Source organism: Geotrypetes seraphini, chromosome 2, assembly GCF_902459505.1.
Source record: "Geotrypetes seraphini chromosome 2, aGeoSer1.1, whole genome shotgun sequence".
Taxonomy (NCBI): Eukaryota; Metazoa; Chordata; class Amphibia; order Gymnophiona; family Dermophiidae; genus Geotrypetes; species Geotrypetes seraphini.
The window spans coordinates 406,690,376-406,713,128 of record NC_047085.1 but is presented as its reverse complement, the minus strand read 5'-3'; the positions used below and the strand labels follow the sequence as shown (position 1 = coordinate 406,713,128).

The window sequence follows — 22,753 nt, the reverse complement described above, 5'->3', positions numbered from 1 at the left end:
ATCTCATCAGAACTCCCTTATAGGTTATGGTGAGTCCCTCAAAACATACTATACCCATCTGTCTACAACCCCAATAGCCCTTATAACTGCAGGTAGCACCTATATGGCAGTAGAGTAGGGTTTGGGGGGAGGTTGGTGGGCGCATATGTTCTACCATAAATGTAGTGGTTAGAGTGGCTTATGGGCCTAGGTCCTCCTCTCTATGGTTCACTAGCCTACCCTCAGTCTATTTAAGACACCTCTGTGCAGCTCTACTAGGCTTTCCTATACCAGGTGCTGATGTTCTGGAGACAGGTATGTACATTTTTATTCCGATCTTTCCTCTTAATGACAAAATTAAAGTAAACTGTTACTTTTTACCCTAACCTATTGTACTTTACTTTTATGTTGCACTTTTCTATAACGATTATAGTTCTTCCCCACTTTCCTATTGTTTGAAGTAGGTCCAAACGTTTTATCTGTGCTTTATTATGACACTTGGATTTTATCCAGTATCCCTTGTTTTTATATGTTTTTACATTTTAATATGTTTTTATGTAATTTTATATTGTACACCGCTTAGAAACCTGATTAAGCGGTTTAAAAAATCTTTTAATAAACTTGAAACTTGTGTGTGACGGGGTCAGTGAACACCGGGGGGGAGTATGTGTGGGTCTTTACTTTGTCTCTGCAGTGGTTATCTGATCACTTTGGATACCTTTTTGGTACTTATATCTGTTTTTACATTGTCTATCTCAGAACGTTTAAGTTCCATCCAGGATGTCTAGTTTCAAGTTTATTAAAATTTAATATACCGCTCATCAGGTTCCTGAGCGGTGTACATATTTCAAATTAGAAGTTAGAGTGATAGACAAATAACACATAGAATCAAAGCAAATGATAGAATGTAAAACTTAACTTCTGTCCTATTAGAGTGAGCCAGGAAACTTTCTTGCCTCATATAAAGGGAATGGCAGCTAGGCACTTCTGCAAGAAAAGGAGAAAATTCAGAAAAGCGTCTGGAAAAGAAAACGGGTGCAAGTTATTAATATAGCAGATTGCAGACAGACGGCTAACGAGAACAGGACACCAGTTGCAGTAAGAAGGAATCTGTCAAAAACAGAATTTTAAAAATGCATGTGCAAATGCACAGCCAAAAGAAAATAGACATGATCACTGACTGTGCCTAATACAGGCACTTGAACTTAAAACTCATTAAGTATCAGTAACTTTAACAAAACTCAGGTCAAAACTCATTTATGAAAAACATTCTACTTTGTACTTCCAGTTTTCATTCTCACCTACCTATTCTACAATCAATTTAAGAAGTCAATTCATCCCTGGTATTTTGCACATCTACTTCTTGTCTAATGGCAGTTTTTCAGAGTCCAAAAAAATAAAGCATGCCTAGTATTTTTTGACTTGACTTACATTATGTGCCTCAAAGCAATTTTTATTAATCCATATTAATTGTATGGATGGTGTTTGGTCAGATATATACAAAATATAAAAAAAACACAACCATAACTAAAATAAAAGATTATCTGAATACAAGTCGAGGAAAAACGGTTGACTCGAATATAAGCTGTGGGGGAGGTGGTTTAATATTCATGTGCCCTGCCAGGCTCTGCACCCATCCCCCCATCCTCCCTACCCGGCTTTCCACCCAGCCTCCCTCCTTTCCTGCCAGGCTCTGCACCTTGTCCCCCCTCTCTCCCGATGTCCTGTAGGCCTCCACCAATCCTGCCTTATGAGCTGGTGGTCCAGTGGTAGGCCGAGACAAGAAGGATCCCTCCTGTCTCCTGTCCTAGCCAATTCTGAAAATTTTTTTACCTCCCTCCCGCCTCCCCCCGTGTGCCTTTTTGAATCCTTGCTGGTTCAGTGGTGTATTGGGCAGGAGTAAGCTTTTCACACTCCTGCTCCACGCTCAGCCCCTCTGAATGACTGCTGCGAGTTCTTGCAATCTAGCAGTGTACCAGGCAGGAGTGAGCTTTTTGTACTCCTGCCTGGCCCTGAGCCGTGCCATGAATGGCTGCTGCCAGTACTCATGAGTCCTGCACGGTACAAAGCGTGTTGGGTGCTGACCCAAATATAAGACAAGACCCCCATTTTTGGGTCTTTTTTTGGCTCAAAAATCTCATCTTATATTCAAGTATATACAGTATACTAAAATAATTTGTGATTTTAGGGCAACAGGCTGAGGGCCTCATATTTGTCAAGTTTTTAAGAAAGGGTGTCTGTAAATTATTTAATTAAATTATTCTATCCTCTTTTACTTTTATCCTTTTAAGTACTCATTCCAGATCCTTCTTTCCATTTATACTATGAAGTTATTTAAGGGCTCCTTTTATCAAGCAGTGGTAGAGCCTTTTATCGTGGGCCAGCGATGTAAATACTCCGACGCTCATAGGAATTGAATGAGCGTCACAGCATTTACCTCACCGGCCTGTGGTAAAAGGCTCTACCACTGCTTGATAAAAGGAGTCCTAAATGTCTTATCATATATCCTCTCGCCTGCCTTTCCTCCAAAGTATATATGTTTAGATCTTTAAGTCTGTCCCTATATGATTTAAATTGAAGAGCATTTACCAGTTCAGCAACCGCCCGTTGGTCTGACTCCATCCTATTTATATCCTTTTGAAGGTGCAGTCTCCAAATCTTAAGACACTTCTCCAAATGATATCTCAGCAGTCCTACATAAAAGCACCATGACCTCATTTCCCTGCTGGCCGTTCCTCTCCTGTTGTGTTCAAGCAGGCTTCTGGGTTTTTTTTTTCTTACTTTATTTAACTATTTAGGCCAGTGGTTCTTAAACCTGTCCAGGGGGACCCCAGCCAGTCAGGCATTCAAGGTAGCCCTAATGAATATGCATGAGCAAGATTTGCCTATAAAGCAAGTAGTGGGCATGCAAATCCCATCCCTTTCTCTTATTATATTGCTCATTTATTTTTACAGATTTAAACAGAATCTATGATAGCTGAAGACAATTCATGTTGTTAGTTAAAACTAATGCCCAAATTTACTGGGTAAATAAATTAAATCAAAACTATGCTGCACATGGTTAGACATATTTGTATATTATGTTATACTGTTAGGTATTGACTGTATTTTTGTGTTTGGAGTCTATATAGATTATACTGCTTGCTTTTGTTTTCTATGGCATTGCTTTTCTATTAAAATATAATCTATTTGGAAGGGGCAGAGGCTATGAAGAAAGGCAGGCTAGAAATCACATTAATCAATAAAGTTATTATTACATTTGTACTGAAAACCAAACACAGGATCAAGGAGAAACAAACAATACAAATCCCCCAAAAATTCCCTTAATAATAAATATAAATAAATGTTGGTGCAGCATCCTTCTGGCAGCAGCCATCGCCGCGTCGAATTGTTTTTTTGTCTTTAGATCTTTGGACACTATCACCCCAAGATCCCTCTCCTCCTCCATGCATATCAGCCTCTCCCCTCACAGCATATACGACTCCTTCCAATTGTTAATCCCCAAATGCATTACTCTGCATTTCTTTGCATTGAATTTGCCAGATATTAGACCATTCCTCTAACTTTTGTAGATCCTTTTCATGTTTTCCACTCCCTCCTCGGTGTCTGCTTTTATAAATATTAATATCATCAGCAAAAAGGCAAATCTTTCCTTCTAACCCTTCAACAATGTCACTCACAAACATATTAAACAGGATCATGCTACCTGTAATGGCTGCATTAGTCAACACCCTCACCACTATCCAAAAAAGTGTCCACATCATAGAAAACTGTACCTCAACCCACCGCCTCAAACTAAATAAGAACAAAGCAAATTCCTTTGGCTAGGACTCTTGAATAACTCACGCTATACTCCAAGGATCACAGTAGATGATGCAGACTTCTCATTAGAAATACAATCCTGAATTTTAGGAGTAGAAATTGATAACCATCTATCCACAAAAAGTCATGTACAATCAATAATTAAACAAACTTTCCTTGTAATGAGAAAGTTAAGATCCATGAGAAAATATTTTGAAATGGAGGCTTTCTGAAATTTAGTGCAATCCCTAATTCTATCTTGACTAGACTACTGTAACATAACTCTAGTTCTTTACTTTAAAATAAAATGTTGCTAGTGCATCCTATGGAAATCTGAACATCTACAGCCCTATTTTATGAAACTACATTGGCTGCCCATAACCGCAAGGATCAATTTTAAATTAGGCATCACTGCCTTTAAGATCCTGAATGGGAATGCCCCCGACTACCTAACAGAGTTGGCTACCCTACTCCAGGGTGCCTCTAACAGATATTCCACCAGAAATCTTTTCCACCTAAAATTCCCAGCATGCAGCAATATAAAGTACACCAGGCAAATTACCTTATCCATCCAATATCAATTATCAAAATGCTGGAACAAACTACCATTTTATACTACGATTTTGTGACCACTATATCAGGTTCAGAAAATGTTTAAAAACATTTCTATAACAAGGCAGGGGGCCAACCCTGAAGTAACTGTATATTGCAACTCCTGGGACAAAACAAAGAGCCAATAATGACCTACCTGTAATTGTAACTATGACCTATGAAACTGTATTAATAGTTGTACTGTACTGATCTACCTAAACTAGCAACACTATTGAATGTCTGCATCAATCTGTCCACTGTAACTTCCTGGGTAACTGACCCAACCTCTTGTGTAATGTAATCTGACTTCAAATACTGCAAAGGTAATACTGCAAAGATATTAACATAGAACAAAATCTATTCCAGAGAAAGGAGAATGGTAAAACCAAAGGGCATAATTTGAGATTGAGGGGTGGTAGATTCAAGAGTAATGTTAGGAAAGTCTTCTTTACGAAGAAGGTGGTTGATGCGTGGAATGCGCTCCCGAGAAAGGTGGTGGAGAAGAAAATGGCGACAGGGTTCAAACAAGCGCGGAATGAACACAGAGGATCTTTAATCAGAAAATAATGGGTATACATTGAAGGAACTAAGGATAGTACTGGGCAGGGTTGTATGGCCTGTGCCCTATATATGGACATTCAGTTGAGGATGGGCTGGGGAGTGTTTCGATGGCTGGGATGATTAAGATGGGCTGGAGTGAGCTTTGATAGAGAATCCAGTAGATGGAGCCTAAGCACACTACCGGGAAGGGCTCTGGGTTTCTGGCCCAGAAATATTTTTTTTAAAAGGACCATTTAAACTAAATTAATTTATGGAGCATATATGGTTGGGCAGACTGGATGGACCACTCGGGTCTTTATCTGCCGTCATTTACTATGTTACTATGTTTGAATTGAATACGTGAAGGCAGAATAGAAAACCTAATTAATATAATATAACATAAGCATTACACTAGAATTAATGGCAACAAACTAACAGTGGAGGGGTGGGGGAGTCTCAGAATCACACCTTTACTATATATGTTAATTTATAGAATTTATAGGTAAACACCTCATAGGCATCTTTCTGCTAATTCTATTGTGCCTGAAAGATTCTGTGCAATGCAAATTTTAATAAAGCAAACGAATCTCACTATCAATTTCAAAATAACATTATCAGTTGGGCAGACCGTCATTTACTAAACACCCCCTCCCCCTTTATAAAACCGTAGTACGGTTTTTAGGGCTGGCCATGGCAGTAAAAGCTCCGATGCTCAAAGAATTCCTACGAGTGTTGAACCAGCGCTAAAAACCACACTACGGTTTTGTAAAAAAATAAAAAAAAAGGGGGGGAGGTAAGTTAGTTTCAGCGTTTGACTTATCTAATCTAAACTTCACCCGATGGTGGGTAGAGTTTTGCCAGATGCTGCTTCCAGGATCAACAGGATCAAGATAAATTTAACTTCCAAACCTAACCATTATGGTGTTAACTGCTGCTCCTACTAAAAGTTTGCTGTCATTGACTCTGACATAATGCATACAAATAATATATGTATTTTTGCACTATAATACTAACAATACCTCTATTCCAATTTAGGATGGTGGGTAACAAGGTTGTATAGTCTCAAAGGGGACAAATAACCCCTATCTCTAAACCTAAAATATAAAATTTTGGTAGATGTACCCTCAGTGCAAAAGTAAAAGCTATCGTGACTCAGGAAACTGACATATTTATATTTATTATTAAGGGAGTTTTGGGGATTTGTATCATTACATTTATAACCTGAGCCAATCTTCCTATACTTTGAATTCCATGAGTCGATTATAATTTGCTCTGAAGGCTTTTAACATAAGCTTTGTTGTGATAACATGGTTTAAAAGCAACCTACAGAAAAAGTAAGTATATTTTAATAGTCCACAGAGGCCTGAAAAATTATGAGCGAGAAGGGTTTTGTCATCATGAAGTAAGGTCTCGTTATTCTAAAGTGCTAACAGTTAATTTATGACTATCAGAGCTGGTCAAACACTAATCAAATTGTAGAAATATTTCCAAAGTGATTATTCAATCAGATGACTAGCATGGTTAATTAGGAGACATAAACACTGCTCTGAAGTTCATCAAAGTAATGACTTGCCCAGAAAAATTGCTGCTAATTAAATTGCCTGCTGCTTCCATTTCTATCTTATCTAATAACAAGTTCAGCCACAGAAATCTAGCATTTACAGATTCAAATTGTTCTAAATGCTCTACCAAGGTCTGGCAGTGCCTTAACTAGTTAAAAAAGGATACTTCAAAGCCGACATTTACTGTAAACTGCAGACTAATTGTATCTCTTCCTCAGATGCAAGCACAACTAGTCTACCATCAATATCATAGTCTCAAACATCTTCTATTTCCAAAGGTGACATCTTCAAGGTGCACTTTTTCCTTCAACGTCTTGGATTGCACATAGGGGCATGTTTACAGCAGTGCAGTAAGTTTTGGCATTTACCAAAACTTAAGAGCTAAACTTAAAGGTGCAGTAAGTGCAAATCCCATGTGGTGAAGTCAGGTGGGGGTACCCAACATCTACTGCATAGGGCAGACACATACCTCACCCATGCTACCTACTGAGCCATGAAATGTGGGCCCTGATGCTAAAATCTACTATAAAAGCCCAATCCAATTCCCCTGTCCCTGCCAAATAAAAGCAACCTCCCCATGTTCCACCTTACCGCATATATTAGATTATGAACAATTGCTGAAGTAGATAATTGGGCGTGGATGGTGTGTGTCTGTCTTCTGGCTTTTTCCCAAGCTGAAAATGCCCCTGAAAGGCACCACATTCAGTCAGGAGAAGACATCATGCAGAATGCGACAGACCAGTTGCGAGCAATCTCAAAAGAGGCATTCCAGCACTGCTTCTGACAGTGGCAGAACCGTTGGAAGAAGTGTGTGGCAGCCCAAGGGGACTACTTTGAAGGACATTAGTGTAAGATTGTTGTATCTGAATTACTGAATACACCTAAGATTCTATAAATGGCACCCAATGATGGACGTGCAACTGAGTGCACAGTTATAGAACAGGGTCACTTGCATGTGAAAATTAATTGACCTAATTGATGCTTAATTGGAACTATTTATTCATAACTAGCCTTACTAAGTTCTAATCAGCATCAATTAGAAGTTATGTGCATAATGGATCTACACCCCTTTCTTAGTTTGCATCTTCTATGGAGGCATGGGTGGGTGCATTTAGGCATGGTTTTACAGATTACTTGCATTTATGGACCTAAATGCCAGTAGGCAGGTGTAAGCATTTACGATGGTCTTTGGCTGGCTTAAATGCTTCTGTCTAATGTTAGGCACAAGAAGGCAGACTTCAAACCGGTATTCACCCAAATGGCACTCTCACCCAACGTGCAAAAAAATTGCCAAGGGAAAAAATGGCCCCCAAAGCACCAGCGGTCCTGAGCCACGAAACCCTCACTCAAACTCCAAAGCAGTAGAAACAGTGGCAGTCCTGAGCTGCGAACCACCACTCGCCCAGAAGCACCAGTGTGGCAGCGGTCCTGAGCTGCAACCCCCCCCCTCCCTCCAGCCCCAAAGCAGCAGAAGCAGGTGACAGTCCTGGGCCACAAACCCCCCTCCCTCCCTTCCTTCCTTCCCCAAAGCGGCAGCCAGTTAGCAGGAGGCAGTGCTCAAAACAGGCAGTTTATGGCCAGCCCCGGCAGGGCCTTTCCTCTGATGCAATGGTTTTAAGCTACTGTACTAGGGTAGAGCTGAGGTATTTATAGAGTAGTTGGTGCAAAAGCAGCAAACTGCAAGTGGAGAAAACGATGGGGTAGGATGGGATACATCTTAATACAGCTCAGAAGTTCTGGCATCTGCTGAAGGAGCTGTTGAATAAATCCTTGGGACTGGAGAAGGGTGAATATTGCTTTTCTTAGAAGAAACTACAGCAGGCTGGTTACTCTAACCTCAGTGATAGGAAAATAAATTGAAGACTCTTGTGAAGGAAGAGATGGTGACGTATGGAGAACCCACTGTGCTACAGCATCACAGGACAGCAGGGCTCTACCAGAGAAGAACAAATATGATCAATTTCTTTGATGAAATGATTAAAGAGTTAAATGAAAGACATTCACTAGACGTGATAATTTATACAGGTTTGTAAGTCTCCTGAGTAGGAAGCTCAGAAATAAACTGAACAATCTTGAAGTGAACCCCAAGGTATCTGAATAGATTAGAAACTGGCTCAGTGATCGACAGACTATATTGCTGGAGCTTAGCCATGGCCCCACCACTTTAGGCTCACGCTCACCCAGTCTACAGCAGCAGCAGCAGAGACAAATGAGAGGCAGCATAAACACCTGCACTGTTTAGTGCTCACCTATGATATCCTTGAACCCCCTCAAGAACAAACAGTACTGGCTACACTACTGGTGCACTGGTAAATAGAACTCCTTTTAAAGAAAGAGTGCCCAAGACAAAAGAGATACCGGGGAGGGACTGGAGGGCTGGGGGCATCTGTCCTTATGCAGATGGTGCCAACATTTGCAAGATAGTGAGCATATCTGAGGAACTAGACAGAATGAGGTGTGATTTAAGAAGGCATGAAGAGTGCAAGTAGTCAAATTCAAAAGGCGAATTTTGAATGCTAGCCAGACAAACGTTGACATCTGACATACTCCTCCCCCTCTCAAACTAAATGTTGGCTCAGCAAAACTTAAACAGCCATGGTTAAAGTTGGGCTGTGTAAACAGTGGCATTTGCAAGGGTAAATGGCTGATACACGTGAATAGTGGAGGATGCACAGTTTGGAAGAGGATGGGTTGTGGGTATGTCATATGTGTGAGTTAGATAAGAGCATGAATTACACAAATATTCACAGTTTTATAGTGGGAATACATACACACAAAAAAAACCCAAAAACTGGACATCAACATTTACTTCTGCTTCATGGCAGGCATAAATGTAAAGAAAATGTTTGCTTGGACCTGGTATTCACACCAGTCTTGGAGAGGACAATTGTGCTTATTTATTTATTTAATTTGTTTTCTATTTTGTTTTCCCTAAAGAGCTCAGAACAGGTTACAGGTTAATATACATAATATACGATTAACAGGTTACATTTTACCATAGTTACAGTTCAAGTTTTTGATGCAACTTTTTATTAACACGATACATACTAATGATCTAATACCAATATACATAGGGCTCCTTTTACACTAGCGTTTTTAGCGCACACACCGGATTAGCGCGCGCTACCCAAAAAACTACCACCTGCTCAAGAGGAGGCGGTAGCGGCAAGTGCACACGGCATTTTAGTGCGCGCTATTCCACACGTTAAGGCCCTAACGCACCTCTGTAAAAGGAGCCCATAATATATAGCTTACAGGCTAAATTTTCAAAGTTCAAGATGTTTCAATACAAGTTTTATCTCTCTGGTGTTAACACCAAGACCTAATGTCTAAAATAACAGCTTGCTCACACAGGGTTCCTTTATCTAAGCTGCGGTAGCCATTCCCACGTGGCAAATACGACGCTGCCCATTCAATTTCTATGGGTTACATCACATTTGCAACACCGGGACTTGCTACCGCGGTTTTGTAAAACAAGGCCCACAGCTTCCAAACTGACTAGATGTAGACATGCAGCTTTGCAAAAGAGAGCACTTAAACATTAGAGATGTGCATTCATTTGAAATAAAATTTCCCGTATTATTTCATGTCATTTTTTAGGCTCAGAGCAGGGAAATAAAACCACAAAATTTCATTTTTTTTCCCCTGCATCATTAACAGTATGTAGTATTACTCAACAGTGCACAGTATACCGGCAACAAGATGCACCATTCACATTTACCCTGAATTAAAAATAACTTTGAAAAACATTAAACCCCCCCCCCAAACAAAAGATCTTGGCCTGAACCCACTTGCTACACATGTAAACTCTAACATGTATACTAGAGAATGACTTGGGGAAAAATTAATCACCATTCCCGCCCCATCTCCGTGAGCTCATCCCTGTCCCGTCCCCGCGAGCTCAATACCCATTCCTGCCCCATCCCCACAAGCTTGGTCCCCGTCCCTGCCCTTGTAAACTCGGTCCCCATCCTCGCCCTGCAAATTATCATATCCCATCCGCATAAGGCCTCAAATAGTTATGATTTTATACTAAACATTTTATTAAAGTATAAAATGAGACAATATTCTGTACAATTGTCATTTTATAAACACAAATAATACAGACAAGGATCAACAAAACCCCTGTCTCCCCTCCATTATTGTGAAAACTGAACAATTCAAATTACTACAGAATGCTACATAGAAAAATCAAGCTAACAGAATACTTCAGTCACACATGGCAGGAATAGTGTTAGGGGAGAGCAACTAGGACAACTGCCCCCTGGTCAGAGAGAGTGAGCCCTAAGCCAGCTGGAAGCTAAAGAAGCACCGCCTGGGCTTTGCAGTCCCTAGTTATGTCTAATACTAGCTCTAGCAGGCTACATATTTCAAATCTGAAAAATTCTAATCACAAAATATAAAATAAATTAATTTTTTTTCTGCCTTTTGTTGTCTGGTAATTTTATTCTTCAAATCATTGGTCTCAGGCTTTGGTGTTAGGTTCCTTCTGTCTTCATCGTGGCATGGCTGGCTCCTGAAGATAAAATAGGCGCAAGAGGAGCTGGGGAGGCGATGCCGAGTCTGACACGAGTGCAATTTTTTTTTACCACAGTAACAAGACTTTTCACCAGCGCACAATATATTAAAATATATGTTAGAGAGACTATAGGCTATTCCATTCTATGCAGAGAAGCACACAGGAGGTTTTAACTGAACTCTGTGGCAGTGTAGAAGAATTAGCTCTTTTTTTCTGCAGTAGCATCTGTGAGGATTTAAATGCCTGTATTTTTTCCTGCCAAGTGTATAGGACCAGACAATTTTTACAGCACCTCCACAAAAAGCATGAGCTTTAAAAAAAAACCAGAACTCGGAAGGTGACAGTTCTGCATTAAGAGTAGCTACAGCTCCGTACAGGTCTGAGTAGAGATAATCGGTACACATATGTGCATGATTTGGAATGCTATTTTGCACTTAAATATCAGAAATGCAAATATTTTATGCACAAAACAACATTCTAGAGATGTATCTCAATATAGTTTTCTGCTCAGACATGACCACGGAATTAGCTGTTCTTAGTCTAGAAACTTGTGCGCATGCATCTGGTGTGCTCTGCCTAATAAGTGCACAAGATTTGTACAGGTCCTATTTACATATTTGTTTATTGCATTGGCAAGCACATAGTGGGCATTACACTTGCCTTAAAAACATCAGAGTAAGGATCTAACACAAACTTTCAGCATCGACACCCACCCCCACCGCCAACTTAGCAAACTTTAGATATTCTAGTCCTAAGCAGCACATAAAAGACTTATTTCTGCTTAGAATAACTGAAATAAAATACTGCTGAAGCTTAAAAACTCTGAAGTGCAAAGTTTCTCCCTTTGAACATTGAAAATAACTTTTTGTTGTTGTAATTTTACTCCTCGTTTTGCTGGTTTACAGGAAAAAAATAACTCTTCTAGCCCTGCTTTTCCTCCCTCCTTCCTTGCCTGAAAAAGCTAAGCTGCACAAACACAAGCCTGGCTGGAGTGACATATTTGAATGGAATTCAGACCAACCAGTTCCTGTTTATCTTTCACATTCGAGAATGTAAAGTCTTCTCATTCACTATACATTAGAACACTCTAAGGCCAGGAGGATGGTATCATGTTACACACGGGGCACAGCCAATGAGCATTAATCATTAGTTCAAGCAATCTTGGCAAAGGGCAGCAGCTGATGCAATGTTACACCCTTTAGCTTTCAACAACTAGACATTCCAGAATTTTTTTTTCTGCTCTGCCTCCATTTTATGAATGAAATGCTAGACTATACAAAGTCCATTCATGTAAGAGCTAAGCTCACAAGGGCTCAGCCCTGGGGGATCAATCATTCATGGGAGAAGCATTTCGATTGGTTTAAGGCAGGCCTCGGCCTTCCATTACTGATTTAAAACACTGTTCCTGTCCATTTGACCTTTGCTAATGCACAAAGACTAACTCCAGGCTGTATTCTCAATTCACAAATCTAATCACTGGCCACTGCTACTTACTGTTAAGTGGAGATTTATGGGATATGTAGACATTTCTTAGAAGTAAAAAGAACTGTGGCTGACGGAGTTCACAAAAGATCTACTGCCTCACAAATGCAAAGTGCATGCTGGATAAATGTATTTTTACTCTGTATGCATGCACACGTCACGTGCAAATTATGTCCTTCTTCAGTATTTAGCTTAATTTTTTTCAATGTACTATTGCATTCTAAGATGCAATGTATGCTGCATTGAAAAAAAAAAAACATATAAGAGTAGTGGCGTAGTGAGGGTGAGAGGTGCCCCGGGCGGTAGCGCCCCACGTCCGCCCTCGTCTCAACCCCCCCTTCCCCAATCCCCCCACCACTTAGGTGCCCCCTTCCTTTCTCCCCGTACCTCTAGCTGTTCACTGCCGCAATCAACAAGAACTTCAGCGAGCTCCTCGCGACCCTGTCCTCTCTCCCACTGACATCACTTCCTCTGCACGGCACCCGGAAGTAACGTCAGCGGGAGAGACTATGCGGGCGCGAGGGGCATGTTAAAGTTGTTGCTCGCGATGGTGAACAACTAGAAGTACGGAGGAAGGATAGGGGGGTGCACACTTGGTGAAGGGAGGAGTGGGAAGAGGCGGGGTGGAAAAGGAGGAGGAGTGCTGGTGCCCCCACCAACATTGTGCCTGGGGTGGATCGGCTTCCCCTCCCGCACTATGCCACTGTTTAGGAGGCAACTTTATGGTCGACTAGTCCAACACAATCAAAGGTACACTTTCCAGAAACAAGGGCGTGGGTGCTTTTTCATTAGTTAGGCCACTTGCATGGAATAAGCTGCTAATTGATAAGACAAGTTGAATTGTGTAATAATTTTGTTATCATAGGTGTGTGTGTGTGGGGGGGGAGGTTATTGCTATAGGATGGTACATATGCTTGTTTAGGATGTTGGGGTCCCGGGGGTTATAAGAATCCAGATTCCCGGGTATCTATTTTGATGCTGCATAGCAGAGGTGCCCACCATTTTTTTGGCTTGCGAGTTATTTTTAAAATGACCAAGTCAAAATGATCTACCAACAATAAAATTAAAAAAAAAAAAAACACAAAGCACACTTTAAGCAGACAAAATGTTAATTATCATTTATATTCAGGTTTTTCTTTCAAAAAGGTCACGGCAGATGACTTTAAAATATGCAATGTCACCTCAGTAACAACTATACAAAAATAGACAAATATACCCCCTCCTCTTTTACTAAACCACAGGGAACTGTGCTGAATGCCCCGTGCTGCTCCCGACGCTCATAGGCTCCCTGCACTAAAAACCACTATCATGGTTTAGTAAAAGGGGGCCATACTGCAAAATACAGACAGCAGATATATATTCTCAAAACAGACACATTTTGATCACTAAATTTAAAATAAAATCATTTTTCCTACCTTTGCTATCTGGTGATTTCATGAGACTCTAGTTGCACTTCCTTCTTCTGACTATAAATCCAATTATTTCTTTCTTTTTGGCCTCTGCATGCTTCCTCTCCTCCAGACCACATTCCATTCCCCAACCAACATCTCTCTATGTCCCTCCATGAGTCCAACTTTTTCTTCCTCTCTCCCTTCCCCCCTTTCTTTCTTTCTGTCTTCCTTTCTCTCTCCCTTCCCCCTTCCTTTCTTTCTTTCTCTCTCCCTATCCCTCCCCCCCACCACCCCAAGCCACCGCCGCCGATTTCTCCTTGCTTCCCCGATGCCAGGCCATGAACTTCCTTTCTGATGTCAGAATTGATGTCAGGGGGGAAGGCTGTGGTTGCAGTGCTTGTATACGCCTGGCCTGGCATCGGGGAAGCAGGGAGAACAGAACGCAAAAGCAACTTTTGCTTTTACTCTTTTCTATCCTATTTTTAAATGGAGTTCTTTTCTTGATGAACGTGTATTATATATTGTACACTGCTTGGATCCTTTTTTAGACTATTATGCGGTATAGAAAGTTTTTAATAAACATAAACAAAAAACAAACATAAACATAAACATATCACGGAGCCCGGGATGGGCTCCGTGATCGACTTGCGCTGCCTTTGCTATCTACTAGTCAATCGTGATCGACCTTTTGGGCACCCCTGATGTATAGGATGGAATTGCGGGTCTATGATTCTACCATTGAGTAATGTAGAGGGGGGAGGTTTGAGGGGGAATGGTTTGGGGATTGTTGTGTGGTGTTCTTGTTGATTGTATATTTGGTCTTTTGTATGGCATATCTTTTCAATAAAATGTTTTAATACTAAAAAGGAGCTGGAGGAATAATTGTTTTCTCAAGTCTATGGAATGGTATGAATTTTTTTTTTATTATATTCTATACAGTATCGGAGAGTTTTGGTGTAGTGATTTAGACTTGATTTATGTCTTGTCTTCATGTTTTATTAACTTTGTTTACATGTAGACTGTACCATACGCTAGTGCTGCCCGATTCACGATTAGAATCGGTTCACCGATTCACTTCGGGTGAATCGATTCAAATCAATTCAAAACAAAACAAAAATCAGCTTCCCAATTCGGCTGACCCTCCCCCCTCACCCCCTAAAGCAGGAGCGGCAGCGCTGCTCTTGCTGGCCGGCCGCTGCCGCACCTGCTTTAGAGGGCGAGGGGGGAAGGTCAGATAGGAAGTGCTGCTGTCCGGCTTCCCCCCCTGATGTCTGGTTTACCCCCCCCGGCCTCCCCACACCATTTACCTTTGAGGAGCAGCCTGCAGACAAGATCGCGATGCTAGCGATCTTTGCAAACTGGTTCAGAGCTGTTTCCTCTGCCGCGATCCTGCTTCTGATGTAAGAGGAGGGGGCGGGACCGCGGCAGAGGAAACAGCTCTGAAACAGTTTGCAAAGATCGCTAGCATTGTTATCTTATCTGCAGGCTGCTCTTCAAAGGTATATGGTGCGGGGAGGCCAGGGGGGAAGCCGGACACCAGTGGGAGGCCAGGGAGAACATGCAGGCCTTTCGGGGGGGGGGGGGGGGGCAGGCCTTCAGGTATAGTGGCACAGGCCTTCAGGGGGGACAGGCAGGCCTTTAGGGGTGGGGTGCAAACCTTCAGGGGGGGGACAGGGAGTTCAAAGAGACGTGCATATGCCTGACTTTGGGGGGGGGAAGAAATAATGGGTCTGAAAATAGAGGAGAGGGAGAGAGATGATGGACAATGGGATTTAGGGAGGGAAGGAACAGAAAGGGAGAGAAGTTGTACACAAGGGATGGTGTGGAAGGGGAGATAGAGATACTGGATAGGAGAGTAGTTGGGAAAAATAAAGGGAGAGATGGTGGACCCTGGGGTGGTGGGGAAGGAGGGAGAGATGCTGGATGAAAAGGTGGATCTGTGGAGGGAGATGAAAAAAATGGAAAGATGCCAGACCTCCTGGGGAGTGAAGGGAAACGGAAGGGGAGGACAGAGATGGCAAATGGATGGTTAGCATGGAGAAACAAGGAGACCCTGGCAAGCAAGTTATCAGAAGACAACCAGAGCCTGGGACCAACAAGATTTGAATAATGACCAGACAACAAAAGGTAGAAAAACTAATTTTATTTTCGTTTTGTGATTACAATATGTCAGATTTGAAATGTGTATCCTGCCAGAGCTGGTGTTAGACTGCAAACGTGAACTAGGATTTAACAGAGAGAGAAAAGTCTTTTTTGTTTGTTTATTTTGTTTACACCACAGTGCCACTGTGGTTAGGAGAAGGCAAAGGGGGTGAAGAGGCTATATAATAAATCCACCAGGATGTTTGGAAAAAAAAAACAACCCCAAAACAAAACATCCAACTGGGCAGGAAAATCAAATCGAATCAAAAAAACAATTCAATAGGTTGAATTGAATCGAATCAAAATTTTTATTCCTGAATCGGGCAGCACTACCGTACACTAGGATACAGGAAAAATATAAATACAATCAATATATCATGTTAAGCTGCCATCCTATGTTTTGTCGTGCCTTGTCATGCTGTGTCACATCATGCCATGTTTGTCATGTTATATTTTACCATGCTTTGCTATGTATGTAAACTTTTAACCTGTTCTGAGCTCTCCTGGGAAGACAGGATATAAAACCAAATAAATAAAGAAATAAAATCTTTTCATTCATTTTGCACCGTGGTACTGTAATGCAAAATACTCTTTTACATTCTTGGTCTCTAACACAAATGAACAGCTGTGTAGCATGCAGATGTTCTTAGAATGTATGCCTTCGTTTTGAAGGAAAAGTAATGTAATGTAATGTAATGTAATTTATTTCTTATATACCACTAAACTCCGTTAGGATTCTAAGCGGTTTACAGAAAAATAGACAATAGGGTGCATTAAAATTATAAGTAAAAAGTACCGACTAGTTTGTGTAAAGTATGCAAAGGTGCCTGCACACTATATATGTTGGTGGGTCATTTGAAAACTGTCCCTTTGTGCATCCCAAGAAACTGCCTAGAATAAAGGATATTATGTAGAATAAACGACCTCTGGTCCTCCGCTGCTATCAAGATCTATGGAGCTCGGAGCCAGAGGACACCGACTCCATACCTTGATTATTCTTCTCGGTGGGGCTGATCTCTCTTTTTGTTTCTCCCCGGGGTGGTTGCACTTGTGTGTGTATATGCATTTGGGTGTTTGATTGTTTGGGGGTATGATTGTGGAGTGTTTGCTGTATGATTGTTGTGGTTTGAGGCCGAGTGTTTGAGGTTTGTGTGTGCTTGATTGGGGGGTTTTTGTACTTCACAAAATGTTAATTGTGTTGGGCATCCAGCCATTGGGTTCCTGCACTATGAACCATTTGCTGTCATAGTTTTCCAGTGTTGTTTTCGTTGCCTGCTATGTTTTGCTAGGCTTGCCCCGCTCCTGGTTGTATGTTCCCTTTGCAATTGCTAATAAAGACAATTAAAAAAGAAAAAACAAAACAACAAACACTGACCTGATAATCATGAAAGGCAAGATATTTCTTGACAGCTTGTAAAAGCATGTAGCTAATATCAGGCCCTTTCATCTCTATTTTCTTAAAACTTTTATTTTATTTGTGCAGTGAAAAACACTGGATAAAATCCATCAATTCTGTCCTTACAGAGGTCAGTTTTCAGCCTCTTTCAATCTGCCTCCTCCCCCTCCCCTGGTTTCTCTAGGACATCTGGGTCAGCATCTCCAAAATTCTGTATGGTTCGGACATGAAGCCAGCATAGGAAAATGCATGCATAAAGTGCTACTTACCTCCTTTTGAGGGATGGCAGATAGGACAAGGAAGACTTGTCCATGAACCTGAAAGGAAGAGTATCCCCCATGTATGGCACCTCTGTGCAGCCATACAGGCCTCACATCTCAAAACTTGGCCCTAAAGCTACTAAAACAGTTCCCACTGCATTCATTTCCAGAACAGTCATACACACCTTCCTCTCCAACTCAGACTAAACGCCTGGAATTCAAAATGCAAATATGGGGTTTTCCTTTAGACCATGGCCTTATCTACTGAAATGAATATCCTGTTTACTCTCCACAAGGGTCTTCTCTGTCTAAATTCTCTGCCCTAGTACAGAGTATCTTATTGTGAAATCATCTCTCAACAGCCTTCACTGCTTTAGTAATAAATATTGTTAATACTCTCATATGGCCAATCTTCATCACCACCACCATGAATCCTTATTGGAGTTAGACACTGCTCTTCCATCTCTACCTTCTGAATTCTAATCTGTGTCAAGGGCCTAGACAGACACCCAATATTGAGTGCGAGAACCCTGCCCCATAGGTAATCTGGTGACGAACAGAACTTTAAAAAATACAAGGGAGGAAGAAGTGTTGGGAGTTTTTAGTTGGTGGGACATGGGGTTCCCCACCAGCTACATCAGAAGTGTGCTGCTACAGGGTGGGCCTGACACCACCCAGGCCCACCTGTTGCTACACCACTATCTCTATGGCAGGGATCTCAAAGTCCCTCCTTGAGGGCCGCAATCCAGTCGGGTTTTCAGGATTTCCCCAATGAATATGCATTGAAAACAGTGCATGCATATAGATTTCATGCATATTCATAGGGGAAATCCTGACTGGATTGCGGCCCTCAAAGAAGGACTTTGAGACCCCTGCTCTATGGCTTTCTCCAACTAACAAGTTTCAATGAAAGACTGCTGTTATAGGACACAAATCCTCACAAACAGGAATCTTTGAAGAACTGAGAACCCTCTTTTAGCCAATACTAGGTCAAATGGAAGGGCTCTGTACTGAAAATGTTGAACGTTTACTTTGTGGATTTCAGACTGTGGAAAATCCTGACTGATGGGAGAAAGTGATTCTATACCAAAAGTCTTCTATAGTATGACTTTGTTTAGTCTCTTGATTTTCAACAATCAGCAAAACATGATGGTATACAATAGATCAGATAACTAAAAGCCTCTCTACTATTGATAAAACTAGACAACAGATTTGCCTATCTTGATACAGGAGATAGAGAGCCCGAACAGTTATGGAATGACATCAAAACCATAATTAGTGATGAAACTAAAAAAAAACACTCCAGAAGAGAAAGAAAGCCAAGAAATTGCCTTGGATCTCAGAAGAAACAAGAAAAGTGGCAGAACAAAAAAGACAAGCAAAACTTTCCAGTGATAGAGAAAAAGTATCACAAATGAACCAAGTGTTTCAGCGTTCAGTTGTTTAAAGTCAAGCCTCCCCCCTTGAAGGCTTGTCCCCCCCCCCCTTGAAGACCTGTCCCACCCCTGAAGGCTTGCCTGTGCCCCCCACTGAAGACCTATCCCACCCCTGAAGGCCTGCCTGTCTCCCCTAAAGGCCTGTCCCCCCCTTGAAGACCTGTCCTCCCCTTTGAAGACCTGCCTCCCCCCTTGAAGGCTTGTCCCCCCTTAAAAGCCTATCCCACCCCTGAAGGCCTGCCTGTCCCCCCTAAAGGCCTGTCCCCCCTTGAAGACCTGTCCCCCTTTGAGGGCCTGCCTGTCCCCCCCACTGAAGACCTATCCCACCCCTGAAGGCCTGTCTGTCTCCCCTAAAGGCCTGTCCCCCCCTTGAAGACCTGTCCTCCCCTTTGAAGACCTGCCTCCCCCCTTGAAGGCTTGTCCCCCCTTAAAAGCCTATCCCACCCCTGAAGGCCTGCCTGTCCCCCCTAAAGGCCTGTCCCCCCTTGAAGACCTGTCCCCCTTTGAGGGCCTGCCTGTCCCCCCCATTGAAGACCTATCCCATCCCTGAAGGCCTGCCTGTCCCCCCTTGAAGACCTGTCCCCCTTTGAAGGCCTGCCTGTCCCCCCCATTAAAGACCTATCCCATCCCTGAAGGCCTGCCTGTCTCCCCTAAAGGCCTGTCCCCCCCTTGAAGACTTGTTCCTGACATCAGAGGAGGGGCGGGACCGCGACGGAGGAACCAGCTCCGAAGCGGTAATAAGATCGCTAACACCGCGATCTTGTTTGCAGGCTGTCCGGGTGGAAGGTAATCACTGCGGGGAGGCCGGGGGGGGGGGGGGGAGCGGAAGGCCGAGGGGGTGGGAGCCAGAAGCCATGGGAGGAGGGTCAGGCGAATCGGAAAGCCGTGGTTTTTTTTGTTTTTAACCGATTCAAATCGATTCACCCGAAGTGAATCGTGAATTGGGCAGCACTACTTACTAGTAATACTTATCAGTTCTAAAGTACTGCTAGACATGTAAGAGACAATACTTTCTTATTAGACTTCTAGGCCACCTCTCTTGCAAAAGAAGGAAAACTTTCTTCTGTCTACAATTTGCCCATTAAGTTTGTAAATTCTTCTGAAAGGCTTTTTCATGCACCTGCCACATTATTCTTCATAAAATGTGGCTCAGTGGGAATCGTACATTTAGTCTGTCCTCATATAGCAAGGGACAAGTAATTCATTTCCTTCAGAAGCCTGAACAACTTGGAAAGAAAGGTCCCCATGCAACTCAGATAAGTGCGGGACTACTGAGCCTGCCTTTAATACTGAGGACCCAAAAGTGGCATCCTCCTTGGCTTTCACGTCTATGAAGAGTAGACCATGTTGCTGCTCTATAAATCTTCACAGGGGAGACTACCCAAGCCTCTGCCCATGAGGTATCCACCCCTTTGGTGGAGTGTGCTTCAAAGCAATCGGCAGCTGCTTACCACAGCCCATATACAAGGAGGAAAGTGCCATTATAATCCATCTGGAAATCGAGGCCTTGGATGTGGACTTGCCTTTCTTAGAATGACTGGGCAGAACAAAAATGTGATCAGAAACTCAAAACTCATTGGTAACTTCGAGGTATTAAAGAAGCAATCTCCTGACATCTAGCAAATACAATATTTTTTGCTTTTCCTTCAACCCTGTAGGAAAGGCAGGCAAATGGACTTCCTGATTGACATGAAAGGCAGAGACTGCTTTCAGTAGAAGGACGGATCTATGCGCAAGGAACATAATCTGAAGAAACAGCTCCCTGCAAGAGAGAGCTTGCAACTCAGACTTGTCTTGCCAAAGTAATCACCACCAAGAATACTGTTTTGAATCAGGTCTAAGAAGAAAGCCTCCTGTAAGGTCTATTGAGACCTTGCAAAATGGTATTAAGATTCCAGGATCAGAATAGTAGACCCCCCACAACTCCTCACAGATGTCAGAGCCTATACTCCCTCTCCAGTTAATGACCAGGAGTGAGCTTCGCTACCAGGGGAATGGTCCCTGAGCCACCAAAAATGTTAGTGCAGGCTAGCTAGGTAGGTGCCCTGAAGAAAAGAGATACTATCCCAGCTACAGACCTCTGACAGTTAAGGTCTGTGTCATAACCTAGACAATGCTGCCCCAGGGAACTAGGGGACCTCTGTAGCACCGATGCAGAGGTCTAAAAATGAGACCAAAAAGCCCAAAAATAAACCAAGCACAGCACATCAGAAAGACTCCTTCAACTCACATGTAGAAGGAGAAACTGAGGAGTATAGTGCAGAGATAGAGAAGGCAGAGCCAAAAAATATAGATAACAGCTTCTATACAAATTTGTGAGTAGAGGTGGATAACCCACTGGTTCAAGACTCATATGCCTTTTGCACTAGAATAGCAGTTGAATATTATCATGACCCATATATAGCCCATCAGTATTGCAATATCAAGATATCTAGTAGACACTAATTGGGTGCTGCCCACAGCAGCTGGCATTTAAAAATATACCACTAGATACAAGCTGTATATTGGTGGGAGGGTGGAGACAGAAAATCTGGGTATCTTCTGAGGTTATTTAGGCAAACCATCGATTTTAAAAATTTCTCTTTAGCGTGGGATAATTTTTGTCTAATCATTTAGTTACCCAAGCAACAGTCATCTGATCAAGATGACAAGTTTCAAGTTTTATTTTGTCTTGATGAATTGCTTATTTACTTTACTAAGCGATTTACAAATTTAAAAAAGTTATAAGCATATACCAATTTAGTCATTAAATATAATGGGTTTAACTGACAAACTTACAGACTAACAGATACATAAGGTAAGAAGGGCAGAACTACAATTGTATTTATTAGACTATAAGAGAAGACATGAATGGAAAGAACAATAGGGGGGGAGAGTAAAAAATAAGAAAGTACTAAAATGAACTTTAAGCATAGTTAAAGATTAAAAGCATCTTTAAAAATAAAACTCTTCAGATTGCCTTTAAAGTGACTTAAGTCATTTTCTTCTCTTATATATTGAGGTAAGGTATTCCATAGTTGCGGAGCCATTACTGAAAACATGTCATGTCGACGAGTTCCAATTACTTTCAATGAGGGAACTGCTGTAAGTTTTTGATTAATGGACCTAAGGGAGCGTGATGTATTATGAGGAATAAGTAGTTTGTTAATAAATTGAGGTTCATTGGAAGACAAAAGTTTTAAATACTAAAAGTAAGATTTTGAAAGTAATGCGGTGATTAACTGGAAGCCAGTGGGAATTGATCAAAAAGGGGGTAACATGATCGTATTTTTTGCCATTGTGAATCAATTTAATGGCGGTATTTTGGACTATCTGAAGACGCCTCTTTTCTTTTTGTGTAATATTTATTAATAAAGAGTTACAGTAGTCGAGTTTAGTGATAACTAGGGAATGAATTAGTATGTTGAGTGATTTTGGCTCAAGAAACTTAGAAATTGAGCGAATCATTCGTAGCCTATAAAAGCAAGATTTGACGGTGTTGCTTACATGTTCATGATAGGAAAACCTTTCATCAATAGTGACATGTGTGTGAGGAGGGAGGGTACAGCTTCATTTTAGCTAGATAAAACTAAATATAAGCACTAACTAGCTAAGCTTATGTAGACCACCTTGACCACTCTGGGATAGATCTCCAGCATGAACTGGATACTTTCA

The 22,753-nt window shown here is 41.8% G+C and overlaps 1 protein-coding gene across 5 annotated transcripts in view; it reads right to left on the bottom strand.

Moving 5' to 3' along the window:
- The window catches only part of ETV1 (ETS variant transcription factor 1), a 167,238-nt gene that overhangs the window by 31,811 nt on the left and 112,674 nt on the right, over positions 1-22,753 (bottom strand). For 4 of the 5 annotated variants that reach the window (XM_033930995.1, XM_033930997.1, XM_033930996.1 and 1 more), the window contains exon 9: positions 898-966. The exons of the other annotated variant lie outside the window; for it this stretch is intronic. In XM_033930995.1, the coding sequence (XP_033786886.1) occupies positions 898-966 (69 nt within the window). The remainder of the gene's footprint in view (positions 1-897; positions 967-22,753) is intronic. 5 annotated transcript variants of the gene reach the window in all.